Raw genomic sequence first — 24,667 nt, 5'->3', positions numbered from 1 at the left:
TTTTTCATTTATAAAATTCTTAATTTCCCAAAAAAAAAAAGTACAAGGCATAAAATTGCAGTAACTTTGGTGTGAATTTCTCATCCCCAGCATCATTTTAGGTCGATTTACAATGTTAGCAACAAATGATCACATAATACACAGAAAAGGAGATCTTGGGGTGAACTCCAGTTCAAATTATTCCTCCAGCACATAATGGGTCAATCAGCTACATAGATTTTAAACCAACATGAAGACAGTACTATATTGACAATAATATGGAGGCACTTTGCACAACAAGCAGTCCACAAAATTACTCTTCATTCCTAAAATGACATACCTGACTCAATCTGTAAGCTTCTGCAGAACGTTCCAGTATCTCAAACAAGAAGGATTCGTATGAATTGCTCGGAGAACCCATTTCTGTGGGCTCTGACAGAATTCCACTCTCATCGAAGAAGAAGAGTCAGACCCAGCTTTTGATTGCATTGCAAGCAAATGCATTTGGAAAAAAAGTTCTGCAGGCCTCATTTCTGCGGAAAATGCAAACTTGTGTGAGAAAATCATGATTTGTCTCATAGACCATCCATCTCTATAAAACATGACTAGAAAATTTTGTGCAATGCCACCAGACATGAGAACTAATTTAAACATAAATCCAAAAAGAAAAAAAAAATGCCAAACTTGCACACAAATGTCAGATGAAAATTAAACCTGGTGGCCAAGTTGACCATTCCAGACGAAGGTTTTTCTCCCAGTTTCCTTTAGAGGATAGGCTTCCTTCTGCTTGAGCAAGCAATAATGACACCACAGGTAGTTGAAAAAATGACGACTCTTGAGCTTTGGTAAGACTTCTTACAGCAAGTGCCAAAAATTGTGAATCACAACACTGCCTGGCAATTTCCATACATGTGGTACCTGTTCCATAAATTATAACATGGATAAGAGAGAACAGGAAGATAGATAAAAGTGCACCATCCTATATTTGGCTCAGATGCTTCATACACCAAAAGGTTAGGGATTTTGCACACAGTTTCAGGAGAGGACCAGGACATTCCTGGAAAAAGACAGACAACTCCATACACAAAACATTGATTCAACTCTGCCCAACAAGTTTCTCTAGCACAAAACTTCATAAATATGAACTCAAAACCTGCATGGTAACATCAGTTTTAGTAACTGAATTTAAGTTTAAGCATGCCTCTAATGGTTTCCTGAGATTAAACCCTACAAATTAAGCCTAATATTTCAATTTGGCATCCAATGCACCAGAATATTCAGAATGCTAAATTTTGTCTTCTTATAAAACAAAAACACAGATTTATTTTTTCAGAAGCACACATTGTCCGAGCTAACCTACATAATGCAAAGCACCTAATCTCAGATTTTTCTTTCCAGCTTCTTAGGTTCAGATCAACATTTGATAATTCAACACAATATTCAGTAGAAGAAGGTATGAACCAAAAATAAGCGAGTTGATAGATAGATACCATGACAGAGAAAAAGGCAACTTTCAGCATCAGCCACCAAACAAGCTTGTGCAAGACTCTTTTCTGCAGATAGAAAATCCCGTTTCCATATGAAAACCAAACCCAATATCCAATTAAATACAGCCATCCACATCTGTCCTGAATAATTCCCCTCTTTTGAGCATTCCTGGAAGCTCAATTCTATGGCATTTGTATCGACTTGGACTTGATATTGAGATTCTATGACTTTAAGACATAACCAGCCAATATGATAATCTGTCTTGAGCTCTAAGCATCTTAAATACTCTTCTCCAACTTTTACAACATTAAATTCTGCAGCATAGGCACGGCATAATACCAAGTGTCCAAAAAACAGGTAACTATCAGGAAGCAGAAGTCCTGAAGCATTTTTTGCATGATTGATACAGTTAGTTATATTCCCACCCTGCAAACTGATCTCAGAAGCGCAAAGTAGAAGCTGAAACTTTTGATATTGATAAAACATTTGTTTACTAGTATACAATTCATTGGAAAGTGCCACAACAATTAACCGCTCAAGTATGGTACAAAGATGTTGCGGAAACCTCTCTTCACGAGCCTTCTGCATGAGATTAAGTATAAGCAAGTACCGTGCATTATGGTTCCATGGTTCTCGATGTAAACATCTGATCAATGTAGACAAAGACAACATAATTATTTTGCTGAAGAAAATAGGTCCATATAAATTCAAATAATGTACAAGGATAAGAAAAAGAAAATAATACCCATTATTTTTATATGCACACATTAGATGCTGGTGACTTATGCAAATAAACAGAAAAAGAAATTACCATATGCAAATCCACAATGACCAATTACAAAAAAAAAAAATAATAATAATAAATAAATAAAAATATGAGGTTATACTTTTGCAACTCTTGAGCAGCTTTTGGTCCATTCAGGCACTCATAGCCACAGGTTGGGAAAGCAAACTTCAGTTCTGTATTGCCAATCACATTACAAGCAACCCCTCCAGCCCCAAGGATCTCCCATGCTGACTTTAGACCTTCCTTTTCTGTACAGTCAGAAGTCCCTATGCAGCATCTACTTGAGACATGGGTATATTTCCATTCATCACTTGATAGCAATAAATAACCAAGTAGATTCCTGGTCCCGGCAAATTTATGTCAGAACCTCAGAGCTATAACAAGAATATAACATTATCAACAAAGATAAGGTCTGCAAAACTTGGATCAAATGATAAAGTGAATCATGACATTGAGCAATTAAAATTCTAAAATACATCAGGACATATTTATTAATGGTACATATTGAAGTAGACTAGACGAAGAAACATTCATCTAGACAGTTACGTCATAAATAACAAAAAGCAAGAGCTGGCAGGGTGATAAGTGTAGTGTTTCAAGTTCAAAAGAGATGCAAATCAGCTGAAAGCCACTACAATAGCAGAACTGCACAAAGCACTACATTGCAAATGGCAGACACAAGATTCCTCAGCATAGATCAGAAATGAATAAATAGAGTTCTTGTAAAAACTCAAAATTACCTGATCAAAATACTACTTGGGTAAATGTGAAGGACTTTCCTAAGGTGAATGATTCCACTGTGAAATCCAAGATGGGATTCTGATCTGTTTTTTACCTGCAAAATGCAAAGGTGATATAATCAATAAAATTTGCTTCCCTAAAATTTAAATGAAAACCTCAACTTAGTGTCAGAACTTTTCAAGTTCCAAAAACAGAAGCAAATTACTCACCAATTTATCAAGTGTTACTAAATAATGCATTCCCAGGATTTCTTCAGAAGATAAAACACAGCTACGACTACTTGAAACTACTGATTTAAGCTGATTACTATGATCAAGTGAATGAATGGCAGATACTACAAAGCTCATTTTTGAACTCTGAAACAACCCCTTTGGCATTTTCAGAATGCTATTAATTGCTGAATCCAGTCCAGATATGTGGTAAAGCAATCTACATATAAAACTAACAGATGATGCTACAGATGTCTGCTCCAGGGTAGAAACACTTGCAGCGAGATTTCTTGCCACAGAGAGGGCCAGCTCATGTTTACCAAGTTGCCACAAGGAGAAAGCATATATTTGCAAACCCTTGGCATCCAGCATACCTGCAAGGTAAGATATATAAAAATTCTAAACCATAATCACAAGTTAAAGTCCACACTTTAACATGTTCAGATCCTGGAATCAACATCAACTCTACAATCTGTACTATGCTTCATTTTGATCAAATCCAAATACTTTTTCTTTTCATAACTACCTGACATTTTAAGAAAAGCTGGGGAAAAACTTAATGCTAAAAAAGCTTCAGTCAATTATATACCAGTAGATCTAAGAACCCTAACAAAGGCCTAGAATGGCTAAAAACAAAGAAATGAAGGGTACTTCAAATAAAGAACTAAAGGGATATAAACAAAATTGAAACCTTCTTTCTCCAAATTTTTGCATTCTTGTACAGCATCTAAAGCATTCCCTGCCTGCAACGTACAATAACATTTACAATGATTGCAACGATAGAAAACAGAGATTAATATTACTGACACTAAGAGGGGCAAGAGGTCGAGTTAAGAATTTGCATCTTTATAGATCTAGCAGATAACAAAGAGAAGTGAATTGTCCCCACAAGATATTTACCTTACTGAGTGATCTGGCCAAATTAATGGATATATCTTGTAAATGAGATTTTTGAACAGTGCCTGAAGGAGAGATAATTGCAGTGCGTGCTAGTCTAAAAGCAGCAACAGCAGCATGATAGTCAAACCGTGCCTCACAAACTAGTCCATACATATTATGGGATTCAGGATAGTGAGGAGCACGCTGAATTGCCTGCCGCATGGCTCCAAAAACCTGCAACCAAATTACCAGCTAAATTAAAATAATACCCTTTGAAGCAAACCACCATTAGCACTTGCTTGCTTCACAAGAACAAGAAGGTATGTTTTTCTTCCAAAGAGGCTAAACCTTGCCTATCACTTATAAATTGCTGTACCTGTGGAGATGAAAGGTGCCCCGTGTGCTGAGCAAGCTTAGCAAGACCAATTTGAAACTCTGCAAGCTGCAAGAAATCAAAGCTTTCAGGACAACCATAGAAAGCTCTATAAGCAAAATGTTGGCAAGAGAACCCATAATCACCACTTGATACTTCAACGTTAGATTTCAGGCCAAATAAAAAAGTTTAAAAGAAAAAAAATTGGAGAACCAAGAGAGAGTGTCTCACATGTACTTAAAATTAAAAAAAAAAAAAAATCTATCCCAACATAATCAGACAACTGTTCAACACACAAATGAGATGAGACACCAATGTAATTTAAACTTCCGGTCAAATATCAATTTGTCTGGCTAGTTCAACGTGAATAAATTAAAAGTGCATATTTCATCATATAAAATTTATTTGAGGAGCACCAGTTGGCAAACACACTAACAGGTAATACTTGCACAGCTCGTAAACAGCTCTCAAAAGCTTCATCAAGTGAAGGCTCCCTGCAGGATGAAGTATATGTTAAAGGCTGCAAGGTGACAACTCAGTATAAATAAATAAATAAATAAATTATATATATATATATATATATATATAAAACTTAAAAATTCACCTAGCATGAGCATCAGCTGACATGCCTGCCCATGGTAATGCAAGTGAAGGATTTATGCTTCTAGCAGAATCAAATGCTTGTCTTGCCAACTTCTTCTCACCTTCCTCTCTATATAGCTATAAAATCCAACACAGAAACATTACCAATTCACTCAGTTTGTATCAAATGTTACTGAACTGATTAATGTCTCCCAGCTGTAGGGATGATAAGTGTGAGGCTAAGATAAACAAAGGTACATGCCGTCAGCCTTAATCAGAGAGAGGCATCAGCTTTGGTCAATTAATCAGAGTGAACTCACATATAAAATTCAGCTAACTACAAGAGCCAAAATGAGTTTAGCATCCATCTCATCTACATGAGTTGACCCTTGAAAGAAAGAAAGAGACTGAAATCCAACATGACAAATATACCCCAAGATTTTTGCAGCTAGCTTTTAGCAACCAACTATATAATCCATAGGTTTTAAGATAAAGCAATCAACTAGTTGTGTATATTGAGAAGGGGGTGTGGTGGATAAATGTAGATGTGATTCTATTGCAAAAATGAAAACTCAATGTGATACCATGAAATGCATGGACTAGTTAAAGTACACAGTGATAGCAATTCTCCATTGATGGGTTGCACTTAGTAAGCAGTATAGCCCAAATACAGCCCAAGAGATTAAAGTATAAATTTGACAATACCTTCCCAAGATGTGCCCAAGCAACAGCTAAAGATACATCCAATTGCAATCCCCTAATAAAAGCATGCTCTTTTAAAGCATTATGATCAGACAAACATCCCAATGCAACCCAAAATTCATGATTCTCGCCCTCAAGAAACAAAGAACCCAAAACCATCTTCTCAGACAGCTGCCTGGTAAAAGGAAAGCAGGTTGTAATAGCAAATCCTTAGCCAAATGCAAATGAACAAATGTAAACCAACTATGCCAAGACCTTACCAAGCACCGAGATGATGCTCACAACTTTCATTCAAAGAGGAAATGAGATCCAAAGCTACTGCAATATCAGTATAGATATTAGCTTGCCATGGAGCCAAAAGCAGAGCTCGTTGATAAGAATTTCTGGCAGAAATGGCCGCCATAAGGCAGGTTCTCTTCCAGGAAACTATGGAGGAATGGAAAGTTGCAACATCTAATTCTAAATTCTGGCTCTCTTCTATCCATGGGAAACATTTTGCATATGTAAGCTGGCCAGAAAAAAAAACACAGAACACTTATATTAGTCATGCCATAGACATCATAACTTCAGACCACTGGTGCTCTATATTAAATTGAATCATAAGACTAATATAAGAAAGAAGAAATAAATAATGGGTGCTATTTAACAGGTATATATAAGAGCAAGCCATTTCTTTACAGTGTAATAACAAAATGGCCAAAGCTTTAGATAATAATACCTGAATGTCACCATGCAACTTCCATACAGATGATAGGTTTCCTACTAAAGAAGTATTAGCTTCTGCAACTTTACATGCATCCTGCAAGCACTTAAAAAGAGAGTAACAAATACTTCCCCACAACTCCAACTAAAAAAGGGAGGCAGCTAACAGCTTGAAACTGCACAATGACTGACCTCTAATAGTGAAGCTCCCCATCTAAATGCACCCATATTAATACATTCTTTTGCCCAACCAAGTAGTCCAGAAGCAAGCCCGTAGTGTGCAGATACATTTTGAGGTGAAATATTAAGAGCTTGTTGAAATTGCTCAACTCCCTTAATGCAAAAAAAAAAACACATTATCAAATTTCATCATCACATCTACATAAAAAAAGAAGTTGGTACTTGGTATAAGGGAGAAGTTCAGTATAATTAAATTCAATAAACAAATATATCCTATCCCTTACTATATAACAATAGTCTTAAGTTCAAAATGTGCTCGCTCAAAAGTGCATCACAAGTCCAACTCTGTGTTTCACAGATACAACACTGGATAACTAGAAGGACGGTTAAAAGGTATTTGTTCCAACAATACCACAAATGGTTCTTCTTCATAAGTAATTAATGCAGAAAAAATATAACCAAAAAAAAAAAAAAACCTTTCTAAAGGAGCCAAGCAACAAAAAGATGTTTCCACTTTCGAGAAGCGCAAGGATGCTTGTATCATCCAATTCAATAGTTCGCCCATATGACTGTCAAAAATCATAATTAAACTACTAATTTAATAAGGGAACAACAACTTAAGATAATAAAGAACTGGCTATAAGCTGAGAGACTGAGGAACATAACACAGATAGAAGAGCAAAGGCATTAAAACAGAAACCTTAATAGCAGCAGTAAACATGCCAAGTCGATGGTAAGCAAGACCGAGAGCCTAGCAAAGAAAGATATTGAAATGTAAGTATGGAGAAGAAAGTCAAAAAACCAACATAAAAATTTTAAAAAAAAATTACAACATACTTCCCAGAGACGAGGAGAGGTTGGGTAGCCTCGTATGGCATGTTGAAGACTCTGTACAGCATCAGACCAATTGTTGTTATGCAATTGCAGATAGCCCAATCTTCGAAATGCCCAGAAAGCCCTAGGTGACTTCTCGGAAGCCTCCCTGCATACGCCTATTTCCAAGCTCTCCTTTCCTCCTTGATCCAACAAATCACATAAACCATCCTGTTGCATTGCGTATTTGTTCGGTTGTTCGTTCGTTAATACAAACAAATTTAGTTCATTTATTGAAAGAAAAATAAGTTAACACGAATTTCTGATACTCACTCACCCCAGAGTCAGAATCATCAGGATTGAGAGAAATAGCTCTTTGGTAACACTTGAGAGCTCTCTGGTTATCTGAACAAACTCCCCTGTAGTAATCACCCAAATATCTAAAAGCCGCTGCGTTTTGAGGGTTGAATTTGGCCGATTTTACAAAATGCTCGGCTGCTTTTTCCTTTGTTTCTGTTCTCTCCCACAAGTACAACCCCTGCAATCCAATTTAAAAACGAATACATGCATAAATTTCATACCTTTATCATGAAAATTTATCAAAAAAAGTTCATTGAAAATTACAAGATCAAAGTGAACGGAGGCATCCTCCGGATTGGCTTCTAAAGATTCCTGCAATTGTTTCAACAGAGCTTCGTTTTCTTCTTCCTAAAACAAACACAACCATCGTCATTCATTTACAGTTAATAATCACAAACCAATTATTAACAAAATTATACAATTTCTGAAGCAAAATTCAAGGAGATGACCGTTTTATCCATGTTTTTGGAAACTTAAACCCTAAACCACTCTTCTCTCCGGTTCAGGTTTATATACCGATAAGGAAATTTAATATCCAATCCCCCCCTCTACCCACGCCTACTTTGGATTCTAACTCCGCTCCTATTTGAAATTCTTCCCTTTTGTCACTCGCACCATTAAGTCAACTTTGTCTCTACACTACATATTTTCGAACTGTCTACTGTATACTATTAGGCTTTCCAAAATTTCAGTTATCTCACAATATGCCAAGATGACCTAACTTGAAAGTTGTGATGATATCACCTTTTATAACTGGAATACGGCTCCTCATATCGGTGTCTTATTTCATCATTTCCGTATTATGATATACCCAGATATTAGAAAATACGAGAATAAAAAAATAAATTAAAAATAATTTGGATATAATATAATAAATAATAAAAAACATGTTTATAAAAAAGTGATAAAATTTGGATATTAAAAATATATATAATGTATATATATAAGTTTAATACGACACATTATTAATAATATATTTTTAAAAATATAAAATTATCAATTATAATTTTAACATATTTTATATATCTTCTTATTAATAATTTAAATAGAAAATATTTAGTTAATTATTAAACCTAATGTAATATAATATATAATCAAGATTCAATTATTATAAAAATTTATCCAAAAAGATTAGGAATTTGAATTTGAATTTAAATAGATCGAATTCAAATATGTCAAACTTAATTTAAACTTTGAGTTTATTTTCATAAACAAATCAAATTCAAATTGATTTAAATATTTTAGTTTAAATTTAGTTACTCCTACTGAATCCTAAATAATCTCGAATTAACCTTTGCTTAGACTTAATTAGGAGAAAATTCAACCTTGTTTGTGATAATGAATTTTTTTTTTTTGGCTGCAATCTGGGTATTCATTAATTGATGTTGATAAAATATTAAGGGCAAAATTTTATTAACTTTGACCAAAATTATGAAAATATCTAATCTCCTCTATGAGCCTTCATTATTTCTCATCAAGCAGTAAAAATCAGAAACAACAATATCCTGCAGAAATACTGCTGGTACAATTACAAATGCATTTACACCACTTCCTAAATAATAATAATAATAATAACAGTAATGAAAGCACTGTATTTTTCTCTTATTGCTAAACAAAGCCAAATTTGGTGATCAAATGACATTGCTCTTCTCCTATTTGGTGGCCTGTGCAATTATAGTGCGCACTAAACTGGCCTGCTCTTTAGCAACCTCCACCAGTGAATCCTGCTTCCATACCAAGACAAGTAATTAGACCATAACTTTAATATTCTAACTTAGAAATGTGATACTTCAAACCTCTCTTTTAAGTATAAACAGTAAGACTAACAAAGGTTAAAGTGAACAATATCTTACGATTTTAAATAATCTTTTGTATATGGATCTCTGCAATATCAACAATGATATCATATATTGGAATGATGTCAAGTGTTTTACTTAAATTCTTATACTAGAATTATATTAATGTTAAGAATCTTATATCAAATATGAGTAAAGAGTCTTAGATCAATGTAAAACCATTGTTTATCTTTGCGACTAGACAATGTCAACGAGAAGAACCATTTACCTGTGCATCTATCAGCCGTCCAACCACTCTCTTGCTTGACTCTTGAAGTTCACCAGCTATCAGAATTTCATCCAATATATAATAGGCCTGCTCATTTAAAATCAAAAGCTTTTCACCAATCCAATCAACCCCCGCCCCCTTCCTTTTTTATTTTAGTAAGAATAGTACATATTAGCCTAGGTTAAAGGGAAATACCTTATGGAAGTTATAAATCAAGTCCAGCTCACAAACCTGAAAGGAAAGCAAAGGATTTCCAGAAAAGGTCAATTCAAGACTTGGCAGTATAAAGTTCCCCATTCTTAATTACTTCAATGGTTAGGAATAGAGGTGGATCTAATCAAAACTGACTCAGATTGAATCTACAGTTTAATTCGAATGTGTCAATTTCGAATTAGAGTTCTAGTTCAGTAGTTCGGCTCTAAATTGACTCATTTGTTTATCTGATTATAATGTTTATTTTACCAATAATACTATTTATCCCTCCAATAACTTTTACCTTGTTGGTAGCCCTCCATAACAATATGCACCCGTTCAAACATTGAGAATTAAGACTTTAATTCAAACTCGAGCTAACCCTAGATTTGAATCAGAGTGAATCCACCCCTAACAAGAAAAGTAAGCTCACATTGCCAAAATACCGATCCAAAATCTCAACATAGTGGTGAACTATCATCAGAATCTCTAGTTCATTATCCTCTGAATCGATGCACATGCAGAAATAAAGGCCCGCATATCTGAACCATTATCAAATTTTCTTCATATTAGCATTCTGTCTAGCTTACTGCATTAAAGAAGAATGAAGTTCGTAATATGTTGATACCTTTTGTAAACAACTTTGAACCCTCTCCACTCCACAAAGTTGCAGAGCCTGGGGCCTCGGGTAAGTATTATGCCACTAAGCTGTCGAATTACCTGTTCCAACTTACCACTCATCAGTTTTGATATTCAAATCACATGACACAGCAAGAATTCAATTTAGCTGTATACGTTTCTCAGTCCACAAATGATTCTAATCTCTGTGTACTCAAATCTAAATCATCAAAAAAGCAGAAGCATTCTACACCAAATATCATCCAATAAATTAGGAGAGAATCTGAAACAAGTTGAATGATAAGGTTGAACTAATAAAATAATGTGTGGAATCAACGAAGTAAACAAACAGGATGAGAAATGACGCACAATTTATACTGACTGACCCAAAACATGACTCTTTGCAGAGTCAATATTATCATCCGTGACAGAAGCCTTATTAAGATTTTTATTTATAATAAAAAAACCAAAAGACTTGTTCCCAACCAAGGTATTGTGTTAACCTAAAGTCTTACTTTTCAATTTTTCAAAATTTAAATACTCATTTATAAGTTAAATTTTATTCAAATTCTATTAAAATTCTTAGTTAAAATTAAGGACAAAATTGTTATTTAACAAAAAATTTAGAAAAAATTAAAATTTTATTATTTTTTTGCTCCTCTTAAATTAAAAATCTAATAATTTACTCTTATCCAAAATTTGAAAAATGCAATTTTTCCCTTAAGATTTTCTCTTTTTCTCTCTGGCGACTCATCCTTCTTGATCATCGACCAATCTTCTCTCCTTCTTTGTTGTTGCTCCTCCTTTGTTGGAGATGAAGATTGTTGTCTTCGTCTCTGACGAAAAAAAAAGAGCTCCAAAAAAGAAGAAAGAGGGAAAGTTAAATGACATCAAAAAGAAATCGATCATTAAAAAGAATGAGAGAAAAGCTTAAAAGAAAAATTGTTACTTTTCAAGCTTTGAAAGAAAATTAAAAAAGATGTAAGATTTTAAAATTGAAGGAGAAAAATACGATGATAATTTAGTTTTTAAAATTCTTTTGTTAAATGACGATTTTATTTTTAATTTTAACTAAGATTTTTAATAAAAATTTATTGATAAATGAGTGTTTAGATTTTTGAAAGTTTAAGGGTACGGCTTTCGGACTTCACTATACCTCGTGGGGAACGAGTCTTTTGGCTCTAAGAAAATTTTTATAGCTGAACCCATATGCATCGCACTTTAGAGACGAACTGGTTGCCAATTCCAATAGATGTGAGTGTTTGGAGTAAATTTAACAGGGACAGTTGGAGATACCTTAGCTCTTTCTTTCTGGGAATATGGTGAATACCATTTGGTGAGTCTCACTTTTCCTTGGCGACTAACGAGAAGCACAAAGTGAATCTAAAACACATGAACACGCCCAGAAGCATCAAGCGTCAGTTTACAAGATTGCGACAAAGAAATCTGAAGAATAAATGAAAACGTACCATTGATTAACCCGGATAGAATTTGTTGAAGTTATGTTGTTTCTTTTGTATGAATGAATTATGGATATGAAAATGATTTCATTTCGCACAACAAAACGGGCCATTCCCAACAGCCAAGATTGATAACAGTCAGTTTGACAATGTGGATGAAACGGTGCGCTCTCGCTGGCGGCAAATAGCCATAGATCTCACAGGTTAGATTCAATTGGAGCGAGTCTTACGCAAAATCATTTCAGAGTTGAATCTGTTGGAAGGAATGAACATTAAACGAGATTTACGTCTTTTATAGGTAAACTTCTACAATTGTGTTCTTTGGCATTGAGAAATTTGGTCATCCTCAAAAGTATAGATAAGTTGTCGGACTGTAAGAATGGATTTGAGCGTAACAATAAAATTTTATACATAAACAATAACAAATTATTATATAATTAAGTGTTATTTTATTTTTAATTTTTAACTATTTTATTATATAATGACATATTATTATTTATACATAAAAGTTATATACATAACACTACTTTTAAGTTGAATTAAAGAATCAGTTTAAACTCGATTGAAATCTAAAATAATTAGCTCTAACACAAGCAAGTCTCACTCCAGTTTACAATGAATTCTTGGAAAATGAAAAATCAAAAAGACTAATTATCTATTAAAAAAGAGGAAAAATCGTCAGAAGAGATGAACCAATCAATAACTTGCCATAACTGAATGAAGTTGAGTTAGAGCTACCCTGCTCAAGTTTGGTTTGTACAAACCGAACAATAAGCCGAGCCCCAGCCAACTCATACCTACCCCTACAGCTCATTTCAACCAAAGAGAATGCTTCCGTTCTTTCTATTTCTACCACCAAATAATAATGTTGGAGATCCTACCAAACGGTTTATATATAAATCATATAAGCCACTCTAAGAGCCTGTACAACAACTATATAAAACCACTCTGCTTAATTGCAAGAAGCATAAAAATAACTTCCTCTTTCTAATACAACCATTCAGCTTACACATTCTCTTTATTAGACAAAATAAACAAGCAGACTTGTTATTTATGGTACAGAGATTCAGACCCAAAAAAATTTAATGATATGGTTATCTCCCTCCAGCTAATTCTCTGTGGATGAGATACCGAAAGGTTGAACTTTGCGGTAGCCAATGGATACATTTTTCATACCTTCCCTTGATGCATTTTCTGATAGCAATTTGCTGCACTTCTGACACACAGTCTGCTATCAACTCCAAGACACTTGACACATCCAATGACATATCCTTTGCAAAGTAGTATACAATTTTTGGGAGGTAGATCTTCGATTCCTTGCAGATGTACAAGCTGGATTTAATGAAATCTTTGAATGCAAGTTTGAGATCATGAAATATACTCTCAGCAGTGTAAACTCGAACCTAATTAATTAAGAAGTTGTGAATCAGAAAAAAGAAGTACTGAGAATAGACATAGTAAATCTATGATAGCAACAAATTTGGTTGGTTTTGAGAAATATGCATACCACCGGGTCAGAGTAAACCCCTGAAGAAAGTGCAAAATGAACAAGTGGCTCTGGATATTCTAAAGCATATACATGTTTGGTGTTGCCCGTCTTAAATTTCCTTCCTGGAGAAAACAACTTTTGTAGCCTCTGCATTTGTGGAAGAAAAGCATTATGAATCAGAAAACTTTGAATGATCTGCCGCATTTTATATTCAAAACATAAACTTTTAGTTTATACAGATTACTATATCCCAGCCCTGATTGATTACTTGGCTTAACCAGCTAAAACATGAAGGCAAAAGTTGCCTCTAACTGGAAATTGCCCAATGTACATCATCAACATGTACCAACTACAAATTGCCCAATGTACATCATCAACATGTACCAACTACAAATTGCAATGCAACTCTCCAGACCACAACATCAATTTATTCTCTATGACCATTATTTCTTAAGGTTGCTGCAATCCAAAGCCTAGTTAGTAAAGATGGGAACGAGAAAAAAAACGATCGCGAATTATATGGGTATAATATGGCGAATAATAAAAAATATGTTTGTAAAAAAAACTCTTAAAATTTGCATACGAAAAAAGTACAAAACATGTACATACTGGTTTAATACAGCACATCGTCAATAATACATTTATTAAAATATGGCAATATATAATAATTTTAGTATTTTTTACGAATCTCCTATTGAAAATTAATTTAACAATTCAACTGTAAAGTATTTAATTAACTATTAAACCTAATACATAATCAAAATTCATTGTATAATAAGTAATGTACCAGTCAGTTAGGAAAAGCAAACAAATTAATCAGTTTGAATTTCAGACTTCAAATCAGAATGAATCTTTGTATAGACTACAGGAGAGGAAAACGCAAAATTAAAACTGAGAATTAAGAAAAAAAATAATGTTTGTTTTTTTTAAATGACAATAACATTTTCGTAAATAACTGAAAATAGAATGAACACTTTTGTATTTTAAGTTTAGCACAAATTAAAAAATACGGTAAACATAAAACACGGCGCATAATTCGCATTTAATATGAGAAGGGCGTAAAATATGTGTTTAATACGTTTTGAGATTTTTTTGAATGTGTTTAATACGCGAATAATACACGTATTCACTAACTAGGATCCAAAGCACTAAATTGCTGCAGGGACCTTTTGCAAGAGGGGCTTCCCTAAAGTCTTCAACTCAAGAGAAAGGAGCTTTCAATCAAGCCGCCATCTCTACCTTGCGACTTGCAAGCGAACAATAAAACAAACATGCAAACTACATCTGAGATATTAACATATGAATGAGTACCGGTGCTGAAAGGTGTGGCCAAATTCCTAGAATTGAGCTTTGAATGATGTATGCATCTACACAATGTCCACCCACATTGTATGCTGACTGAAAGGAGCAAAAAAATTGAACAGTTATATTTAAAAATTTATGACGAATCACATTAACAAAATATGCAATGAGCAAAACCTTTAAAATAGGGGATCTTTTTACACGATTACTAGTTCCATGTGCTAAATATGCCTGCAAAGAAAATCCCCAGAGCATATCAGATAAAAAGATCAAACAGAAATCAGGATCATAAAAGTTCTAGTCAAACATTGTATAATATTATTATGACTGAAGCAAAATTATTTCAGTTATCATATCATATACAGGGAAGACTAATTCTGGCAATTGGTAAAGGTCGAACCAACAAAGGATCCTCTGTATTGTTTATTAATGAAATTGTGATTAGGATGATATTTTGCAATGGAGCAGTTGTTAGCATTTTACTACCAGTTCATTTTACAAAGTGACCTACTAGATGAGATGAATATATTTCAACACATGTTACATTATAAGTCATAACTGAAAGAAAGATAAGCTTTTCAGAAACATACATGCATAACCAGGGCATTGTGAATGTTGATCCAGAATGCAAGCTTTTCTTCCCGCTTCATCCTTGTTGGATCAATCTTCTCAAGAGTACGAACCAGTGACCTATACAGCTTTAAAATAAATGAGAAGACTGAAAAAGCACTGCATTAACCAGAGTCTTTGCTTAAAAAAGTGTTGGAATCTCATTCAGCAATTTGTATATTTGAAGGATAAAATTCATACAAATACCAATGAGGCTATTATACACATTACACAATGCAGTCTATTTGCAAGTTCAACTATAGCATAGCTGGGTGCATGTTGACCACCTGAAATTTTCTAGCATTTCGGCTGCATAATTGAAACTATCTTCATCCAAATATATCCTCAGTACTTCAACCATTGAAGTATGTGATCCTCTCTCTTCTTTCGACAGTTTATGTACAGAAGCATCCTCATAGTAATTTGGACTCCAACTATCACAAGGATTTTTAGAAGAAAATATGCTAAAGGAGGACAGGGATGAAGTGGGGGAAGCTGACAAGCCTGCATTGCTTTGAGGGGCACTGGGTAGCTTGCAGTATATAGAAGATATGCATCTTACGATATCTTCAGAGAGTCTTTCTGGAGTATTAAGGTAGTTCTCCAAGCGAGAGGCATCAAGGTGATCAGCGAGGCTGCGATGACCAGAACCTTTTTTGTCCTCACTCTGCATATGTACACAACCCATGAAATTGTAACTTACACATCTTAGGTGAATATAAACTTGTGCAAAGAACGAAGTTGAACTACAAAAATTTAGGTGATGGTGCATGATGCATAATTACCCTCGTAGAATCTGCTTTTAAACAATTTGCAGAATTGCCATAGTCTGAAGTGAATGAATCAAGTCCAGAAGAAGCGGGGCTATGATGGGAAAAATCATCCTTCCCAATTTCTGGCTCTGTACAATAAGATGGATTTGGTGCAATTTGAGTTGGAGATTTTGCCTTCAACTGTAAATAGGTCCCATTAACATTTGACAATGTTGGTACATGCTCTTCAAAAGCTGTCTGATAAAGTGAAAGAAGATAGCGTTCCAAACACAAAATTTCAGCTTCAAGTGCAGCGATCTCCTTCCTCAGCTGTACAGATGACTGCATTAGACGCTCAAAAGTCAAGTTAGAAGATTCAAACAAAATGGAAAACAGACTATAGAAAATGATTTCATTTGATGTTTATGGCGATCAACCTAGATGGGCATTAAAAAATTATAGCCTACTCAAGCATAAAAAGTTTGACCATCAATTTATTATGAATTTTTCCATGTAGCTGGCAATGAAGATCAGACTTGTGTATGAGATAGAAACCTTAAATGTTGTAGTGTCATTAGAAGGAATTGCTGCAATAGAATGGCAACTTGCTGCTTTCTCAGAATCTGGAGATGGGGAACTTTGGTGCAGTACTGTCCTCTCAAACTGTACAGTCCATGTCAAAAAATGAGACCATGAAAAAATAAATAATGCTATGAATTTGGGAAATTAAGTCTAACAATTCAAGTTGAATTGAAAGGTAATAGAAAAATCTCCTGGTACCAGTACACAAGTTAAAACGTGGTCAACCAAATTTAACAGCTGACTACTCTCTACTTCACACGGGGGTTGCCATGACCCCAAGTCTTAAAATTTGCCATCTTATTGGAGATTCTGAATTTTTAAGGAGTTGGAATCACATTATGTTGTTGCTGTATGATTAATCTTAAAATCCAAAACAGAAAGTAATGCTGGCCTGTTTTTTACATAAAAAGACATAAACAACCAGCCTATTTCTAGAAGGACCAGGCACCCCAAAATTTGATTTGGAGAACACGTAATTTAGTTCATTTTGGAGAATATGGAAAGTACTTGGTCTCCTGGCGAAAACCTCCACCTCTGTATATGGCACTTTTAACAAGGTGTTTGAGATCCTAAAACCATTTTCTCAGTCTTGATACTCCATTAAACACAGAAAGAGACCAAGCTGGAAGGAAAAAGAAACTGTCAATGCCCACGTCCCCACAAGATAAAAAGCCGACAAAAAACCAGCTATATCAATAATATGGTGAAAGTAACTTACCCAAAAAAAAAAAAGTGAAAAAAAATATTGGCAAAAAGAACCAACGTAAACTTGTGATTTACCAGCGACATATTTCAAGCAATGAAAAGGACATAAAAGGAAGCAAATCTAAAGCAATAGCACTTACAGGAATTAATTGAGAGGAGAGTCTAGGAGATATATTGATTATGCTTTCTAGAAGCCCTTTGTCAAGAGTACTGCAACTAACCCAAGATAATATTACTGGTTATAAACAGTTACTTGATGAGTAATGATAAAGGAAATGCACAGGTAAAGCTTACCTTAAGGAAAATGATTGTGGAGGAGAAGAAGCAGAAGAAGAGGAAGAGCGGCAATTCCCCACCACCATGCTTTTTTTTTTTATAATATTTTGCTGTATGAAATTTTCGGAGTACCTGAGGGATCACAATCAACAGTAACACTTTTAGACATAAAAAGTCACCAGAAGAAGCAAAGACAGAGGAAAAGTAGTCTCATCTTAAACTTGAAGCATAAAGTGGAAACAGCATTACCTTAGTCAAACGGCATAGATTTCACTCCTAGAAAACAAGAATGGCTCGTTATTATTGAATTGTACGAAGTGTTAAACAAAAAGACACTAAACATATATACAACAAAATACACTAAGCAATCAAACAATCCAAATAAGGAAATAATAATACCCTAAATATATATATAGAACATAACCAACTGCAAATTTTGTAAAACAGGGTTTCGATTCTCTAGCAATATTAATCTCTGGAATCTGCTGAAAGGAAACTACACAACAAAAGAAACAGCAAGTGAAGCTGACATTACCAGTTGTAAAGAGTGCCCGCGCAAAGCCAAAGCCACTAACAATCAAACAAAGCAAGCATCACCAATTGCAATCCGAAACAACAAAACAAAACCACCCAGCTACAAAAGTTAATTATAAACACAGATTAGAAAGAACAAAAGCAATCGATGACCCAACGTAAAATATATGAAGTGGGTAATCTTAAACTAATATTCTTGCAAAGGGTTAAAAGAAAAATTGAAAGGGGCTATGATATATGCTTGCAAACAAACAATGTCTCAGATGTGGGGACGACCCACCAAGAAGGTCTGAATGGGGCATTGAAAACAGCAATTATGATTGAGAGATATGAGGTGATGAGAGAGAGCGTCTGGCTACTGTCTCCTAAAATCATAATTATTGAAAAATTAAATACACACATTGCTAATTAGACTAGGTGGAGAAAGTAGACTGTTATGACGGCGACTTTGCCCAAAAGGAAATGGAAATCTTTTAGCTATCCTTTTCCATTCCAGATTCCGCCTCCGCCTCCACCTCCACCCACTATAGTTTTAAGCATGCATGACACCAGGTCCTTCCCCTGTTTCTTCTTTAATTATATTCTCCAAGACTTTACTCTTGATTACCTCTGATATTTTAATAAAATGCCCATATTTTGTTCGATTATAATGAGGTGAAAAGATAGAAATCTAGAAAACGAGGTCCTATTGATGTGAGCTACCAGATTGAATGAAATTTAATGAAGAACAACACCAATAGCAAAGGCAGAACCTTTTGGTTTTCACTTGAAAAAGAAATAACCAGAGCCTGCTTGATTAGATGTCCATGTTATTGGAGAAAAAATAAATGCCATTGACATTTTCCTACCAATAGTTTTCTATTTAAAAAAAAAAAAAAACCATGGAATAAAGGTAAAATAGTATATTTGTCATGTAATTTTTTTAAATTAAAAAAAAAAACATTTCCAAACTTCTTGTCTAAACTTTTTGAACAGTAAATTTTAAAAATCAAATTTTTATTTAGAGTGAATCTATTTAATAATTATGAAAATAACTATTTTATCTTTTTATTATAATCATAAAACTGTTATAAACACTTAATATAGTAATTAATACGAGAAAAATAAAATTAATAAAAATAAGAGAGAGAGGAGAAATAGGAAGAGCAAGAGGAAAATAAAAATAAAAAAGAGAAAAAATAAGAAGGAAAAAAGATTTAAAAAAATTATACGAAAACACTTTATAAAATTTATTAATCGAAGTCGACAAAAAAAAAGAAAATTAACTTTATTGATATTGGACCAATTGGTGGGAAAATGTTAATCAGAGAATGAACAGAGAACATCACAATGGCTGGTGCAATAAATGTTGGCGCGGGGCCTTATAAAAAAGATAACTAGACCCAATAAATAGCATTGAATTCTTCCCTCCCAAGTCTCTCTCCCCCATGTTAAATGTATAATAATTACAGTAATTAAAACGATTCAGAAGACAATTTGCATTAACAATACAAATCAAATCCAGGGTATCCTGTATAAGTAGTTAAGCCAAATAAATAATTGCTTTGGAACTTGCTCTTGGTTTTAATTGAATTTAATCTGGTGTTCTCGAGATGCTCAGAGTTGAGCTCCAGCTTTCAGAAAGGCCCAGCTTGAGGCCTTGAATGTCCTTTTCAAATTCCAATAACAAACGAATGGGCTTACTCCAGTTTGTCCAGTAGCCGAATGATATCACTTAATTTAGACCGATCAATTCACTTTTGACTTTAATAACGGATAGATTAAAGCAGAGCCCACCTGAACAAGAAGTCGGTTTGAATTTAATTCATTCGAATAATAAATAATTTCATTATTAGTTGTAAATAAAAAAATTATTCAAATCCAAAAGAATCATTAATTAAATAGGTTTAATATAGCAAAATCAAGCTAGAGCTAAAAAGTTTTTCAGTTTGAACTCGGTTTATTCAAATTAAATAATAATTTAAGCTCGATTTAATTCAAATCACATCTACCATAACAATAGTAAAATCGGGTGATCGAAGAGAATTTGTCTTAAGGTCAAAGTATTAAAAGATCCATAAAGATGTCACGATTTTATATAAAGAAGAGTTTCAAGCATAAGAAATTACTCATATAGTCATAACCGTACATGAATTTTAATATAAGATTCAATTAGATTTCACTCAAGCTTGAGTTAGTTCAAATCTAGATTAAATTTGTAATACTTACTTTGAACTAATATATAGTACACTAAAAGATTGTTAGCGAGTTAAAAAATATATTATCAAAGAAATAAATAATATTATTAAAGAAACAAACAGATCAATTATAAACTAAATTATCGAGCTTAAATTTTAATTCAAGAGTTCCTTATTTAACTGAACTAGTTTAGATTGAATCTACCTCTAGCTTCAATTGACGCAATTTGAACTTACCCAACCACCGGTTTATACCTACCATTCACAAAGAATATTTCCAACTCCTAAATATTATATGCGAAGGCAATGGCAGAAGAGATTTGAGTTGAAAAAGTCCAGGTGAAGATAAGATCAGAACGGTGATCATGGATGGACAGATGGATGCAAACAGGATAAGTCTCTTCGATCTTCAAACCTTACAGTGGAGGTGGAGCCACTGTGTTGGAAAAGAGGCCACTCGTGTGCATGTCCACATCCAATATTATCTTATCCATCTTCTTCTTCTTTTTTCATGCATTAATCTTACTGGAGTGGAGGTCTGAAATGAAACCAATTATTTGAGAGTGGGCTAGCCAGGCGGGACAGTCAATGGTCAATCACATTGCATATATTCTTTTGCATTTGGCTGCAAGGAAGAAGCCGACCCATTAAAATCCCTGGACAGCTCATCTGATTGTGTTCTTTCTCTTCAAAGAATTTCATCAAATCTTTGCCTGATGCATGCTTACAAATTAATTGATGCTAAAGTCACAGACACACTGCCTGTTTATTCATTTTCAGTTTCTGGCAGATCATTTTCATTCTCCCACTAAACTGCGAAACAATGGTCAAACCCATCTCTCATATATCAAAATCGTTGGACCAATTCCTCATCACATGTTATTGAGTGATATTATGCATTTATCATCTAGATGTTGCCTCATGTTGTCTTGATCCACACCACCACGACTTATTATTTTATTTTGACCTTCTTTAACTTCACAATTTTGTTCTTATAGGTGTTTCATGAAAGAAATGGAATCAAGCTCGCAAGCTCGATAATAAATTTATATTGATTCAATATTCTTGACTCATATTGATATAAAATTTTTATCATCAATACAATTTATGAATCCTCTAGACTCGGGAGAGTCATCCCCACAAATAGTGACATAAGACCCTTAGCTTTTGAGAATTGAAAAAAACATATGATAATTTTTTGATATTTCCTTAATCTGAATATAATAAATCACTTAAAGTCGTAAAATATTTTTATTTTAGTTTTTAAATCTTACAATTTTATCCTTAAAAAATATCTCATAAGGGAAAAAGAGATAACGGGTTTATATTAATTCGAAACCCTGTTAATTGAATGTAAGAATTTTGGCTTGGTTTAAAAAGGAGATGTTATTTTGTTTGTCCTCAAGTGCAATCATAGTGCCCGTGGGGGTTGTCAAAATAATTAAATGAGCCTTTCAGATTGAGAGGCATATATTTATTATGCAATTGCACTCAAATCATTCATGAATGTTGACAGACATGACCAAATGTGTCAATTGTTTGTTCATTCATATATTATTATCACACAAGTTCCCACCGATACCTTGACACAAGATGGAATGACTTTTTCTAAGATAATTACCTTTAACCCTAACCCAATAAAGTAGTTTCATTGTTTTTTGTTCAATCACTAACTATGGATAAATTTGAATCCAGTTAATTTATATTTGATTTGTAGGTGAGGTTTTGTTTGTGTTTCTTTATTAAAATTTTTCTTTTTTTTCAATAATTAAATTATTTTTTTAATAATTTATCATATTTTTTAGTATTATAATTCATTACATGAGTTTAAACTAACTCTTGTTCAGATTTAACTTAGTTTGATTCTACCATGGCTAGTTATGCTTATTAACCAAACACTGTCCTACACTTTGTTGTTTTACTTTATCTTGTCGTGGAACAAAATAAAGGTCATCTCTTGTACAAGATTTCCTATCATTAACATAATTTTCATGGCTGGCTATATACCTTATTAATTAAGTATTCAATTAGTCGCATAAACAGAAGAAGAAGGTGGTTTGCATATAGACAGTAGTGGATACAAAGAGCTAAAATTAGAGATTATATATAATTAATTATACATTCTAGCTAGTACAGTACAGGGTGGACGGGACAAAATGACGAAGAAGAAATGAAAATGTATTACACAAGATGAGTGAAGTAGAAGAAGAAGAGAGTATTATGTTCTTAATAGAAAAATACTGAGTTCTTGTCCAGAGCTCCCAACTGGGTTAATCATGTGAAACGACTCAGAATCGGCTGACCCAATTACCCGTTCAAAGCTTGCACGTAGATACATGAGGTCTCCTTCTTCCTCAGACTTCGGAGAAACAGGCAAAACGCCTGCACCAACGGAAACAGACTGCATAAGCTTAAGCACCGCCATGTCACTCACAGTCGTCTGCCTTCTAATGGCGAACCCCACCTTCCTTCCGTTGCAGTACATGGACCAAACAGGCACGTTAAAGAGAGAGCAAGAAGAAGCGGTGGAGCACTGCTTCTGTCGGTCACATTCAAGGGCGATTCTCAGCAGACCGTACTGCATCTCTCTGGCGAGATAAGCTGTAGGGACGGCGAATTCAAGCAACAGAAGTGGGGAGCTACGTGTGTCATCTTGTAGACAAAAGCTGACGCGGCCTTTTCTGTAGCCAAAAAAAGTGCCTGTTATAGTGGAAGCGTGAGTGGCTATGGAGTCAGTGTCACTGGAGAATGAATCTGTTTGTTGGAAGCCGCAACAAGGGACCATACACTCAACTAAAGAACGAAAGGAACGACGAAACCGAACTTCTCTTCCACATTCAACGGAAGTAGCTGTTTCTATAATTTGCAGGGGGCCTCTTTGGCTTCCTAAGTCTATCATCATCCTCATTGTTTCTTGGTCTGGTTTGGAAATGGAAGAGGCTAGCTTGGTGGCATGCAATGCAAAGAGCTAAGTACGGAGAGAGGTGTATATTATAAGTAAAAGAATAAGAGCGTAAGGCCTATAAATAAGCAAGGAACGGAAAAGGGAACAAAGTGATGAAATGAAAGTGGGCCGAGGAATCGTGGGCAATAATTCTGCCCACGAGGGTCTGCGGGCTCCATTTTTGGCTGGACTTGTAAGCTTAGTGCGCCTGATTGTTATACCTCTCGGCTTTCTCTCCTGTTTCAGATTGCGAAAGAACACCAATAACTGCACCACCATCTTCCGCTTACATATCATAATCTTAATTATCATAAACTTAGTGACATCTTAAGCTAAATTTCAATTAATCTGAAATATTTTAAGCAAAGCATTTGCAGGTTATAATATTAATCTGACATCTTAAGCATTTGCAGGTTTTATAGATTGAAACTACATGATAATACTTCAGATATTTATATAATGTTAAAAGGTTAATTCAGTATTAATATAATATCTTTTATTTATATATATATTGGATTGCATGGTTTTATATTCAATTAATGTACAGTAAATCTTACACGGGATGAGATAGGAACACGGAAGAAGAAAAGGATGGGCATGCATAAGCATGAGCATGAGCATGAGCATGCACGAGGCACTGATTAGACCTAATCAGTCATGCCTGTCTCAGCTTTTGCCCCTCCAAGAAGCCGACCTCTCTCTGTCTCTCTCTCTGCCATGGTCCACAGCTTTTTTGCCCAGGGAGATTCTCAATTTATGTATAAAATAATCTAAGTTGTGATTAATCTACTTTAATTACCAGCTTCTCACTTGGAGAATTTTATTTTTGCCCATTTTCAACTCCCTAATAAGGTACGTGTTGGTGAATTTTGGCTTTTCATTTTACTTATAAGTTTAAAAGAAAAAAGGCATAGCTCTCAATTGTCTTTGTTCCTGTAAACTTTGTCCACAAGTTTGCTGGCACTGATTTTTCATCTTTAATTTGTCATAGACAGGGGTGACATTTTCATGAAGTGGAGGTAGCTTTCTCTTTTACATAATCTAGCACAGTAAATATCATCATCACCACACCTAACATTAACCCTTTCTAATTCTTTGGTTAAGATATTACATTGTTCTACTTACATAAATAATCCGTCATAATTTTGATTTTATATTTTACCATTAT

At 34.2% G+C, this 24,667-nt stretch overlaps 4 protein-coding genes across 10 annotated transcripts; all 4 read right to left on the bottom strand.

Annotated features, from left to right (window-relative positions):
• Nucleotides 1-55: 55 nt before the first annotated feature.
• Nucleotides 56-8,478, bottom strand: LOC123229376 (tetratricopeptide repeat protein SKI3). 3 transcript variants are annotated; one of them, XM_044655150.1, is made up of 21 exons: nt 8,215-8,478; nt 8,060-8,143; nt 7,773-7,973; nt 7,460-7,666; nt 7,323-7,373; nt 7,099-7,191; nt 6,635-6,775; nt 6,459-6,548; nt 6,001-6,248; nt 5,744-5,915; nt 5,061-5,176; nt 4,893-4,950; nt 4,460-4,525; nt 4,105-4,317; nt 3,896-3,947; nt 3,205-3,578; nt 2,995-3,089; nt 2,355-2,594; nt 1,470-2,113; nt 694-897; nt 56-512 (listed from the first exon to the last, which is right to left on the bottom strand). In XM_044655150.1, the coding sequence occupies exons 1-21, from the start codon at nt 8,254-8,256 to the stop codon at nt 325-327; spliced, it is 3,579 nt and encodes a 1,192-aa protein (XP_044511085.1). In that variant the 5' UTR covers nt 8,257-8,478; the 3' UTR covers nt 56-324. The 3 variants fall into 3 exon arrangements, with proteins under 3 accessions (XP_044511085.1, XP_044511087.1, XP_044511086.1); XM_044655152.1 differs by having other exon boundaries at nt 8,245-8,478; XM_044655151.1 differs by having other exon boundaries at nt 6,459-6,539; nt 8,215-8,477.
• Nucleotides 8,479-9,230: 752 nt separating this feature from the next.
• LOC123230045 (AP-1 complex subunit sigma-1-like) lies at nt 9,231-12,464 on the bottom strand. Its single transcript, XM_044656145.1, has 7 exons — nt 12,139-12,464; nt 11,966-12,052; nt 10,680-10,771; nt 10,485-10,593; nt 10,055-10,090; nt 9,860-9,946; nt 9,231-9,519 (listed from the first exon to the last, which is right to left on the bottom strand). Exons 1-7 carry the CDS (start codon nt 12,139-12,141, stop codon nt 9,448-9,450), a joined length of 486 nt encoding a protein of 161 aa, XP_044512080.1. The 5' UTR covers nt 12,142-12,464; the 3' UTR covers nt 9,231-9,447.
• Nucleotides 12,465-12,942: 478 nt separating this feature from the next.
• On the bottom strand, nt 12,943-19,148 carry LOC123228916. Of its 5 annotated transcripts, none has more exons than XM_044654416.1 (13): nt 19,131-19,148; nt 18,380-18,478; nt 18,094-18,120; nt 17,863-17,976; nt 17,709-17,784; nt 16,837-16,944; nt 16,315-16,623; nt 15,817-16,196; nt 15,511-15,610; nt 15,098-15,151; nt 14,930-15,016; nt 13,637-13,765; nt 12,943-13,532 (listed from the first exon to the last, which is right to left on the bottom strand). In XM_044654416.1, the coding sequence occupies exons 4-13, from the start codon at nt 17,928-17,930 to the stop codon at nt 13,224-13,226; spliced, it is 1,620 nt and encodes a 539-aa protein (XP_044510351.1). In that variant the 5' UTR covers nt 17,931-17,976; nt 18,094-18,120; nt 18,380-18,478; nt 19,131-19,148; the 3' UTR covers nt 12,943-13,223. The 5 variants fall into 5 exon arrangements, with proteins under 5 accessions (XP_044510351.1, XP_044510350.1, XP_044510349.1 ...); XM_044654415.1 differs by lacking the exon at nt 19,131-19,148 and adding an exon at nt 18,779-19,099; XM_044654414.1 differs by lacking the exon at nt 19,131-19,148 and adding an exon at nt 18,659-18,752.
• Nucleotides 19,149-22,629: 3,481 nt separating this feature from the next.
• On the bottom strand, nt 22,630-23,560 carry LOC123229194 (protein MIZU-KUSSEI 1-like). Its single transcript, XM_044654837.1, has one exon. It carries the CDS (start codon nt 23,461-23,463, stop codon nt 22,774-22,776), a length of 690 nt encoding a protein of 229 aa, XP_044510772.1. The 5' UTR covers nt 23,464-23,560; the 3' UTR covers nt 22,630-22,773.
• Nucleotides 23,561-24,667: the final 1,107 nt, after the last annotated feature.

The sequence above is a fragment of the Mangifera indica genome, chromosome 11, assembly GCF_011075055.1.
Source record: "Mangifera indica cultivar Alphonso chromosome 11, CATAS_Mindica_2.1, whole genome shotgun sequence".
Taxonomy (NCBI): Eukaryota; Viridiplantae; Streptophyta; class Magnoliopsida; order Sapindales; family Anacardiaceae; genus Mangifera; species Mangifera indica.
The sequence above is the reverse complement of the archived record's forward strand: the minus strand, read 5'-3'. Positions and strand labels throughout refer to the sequence as shown.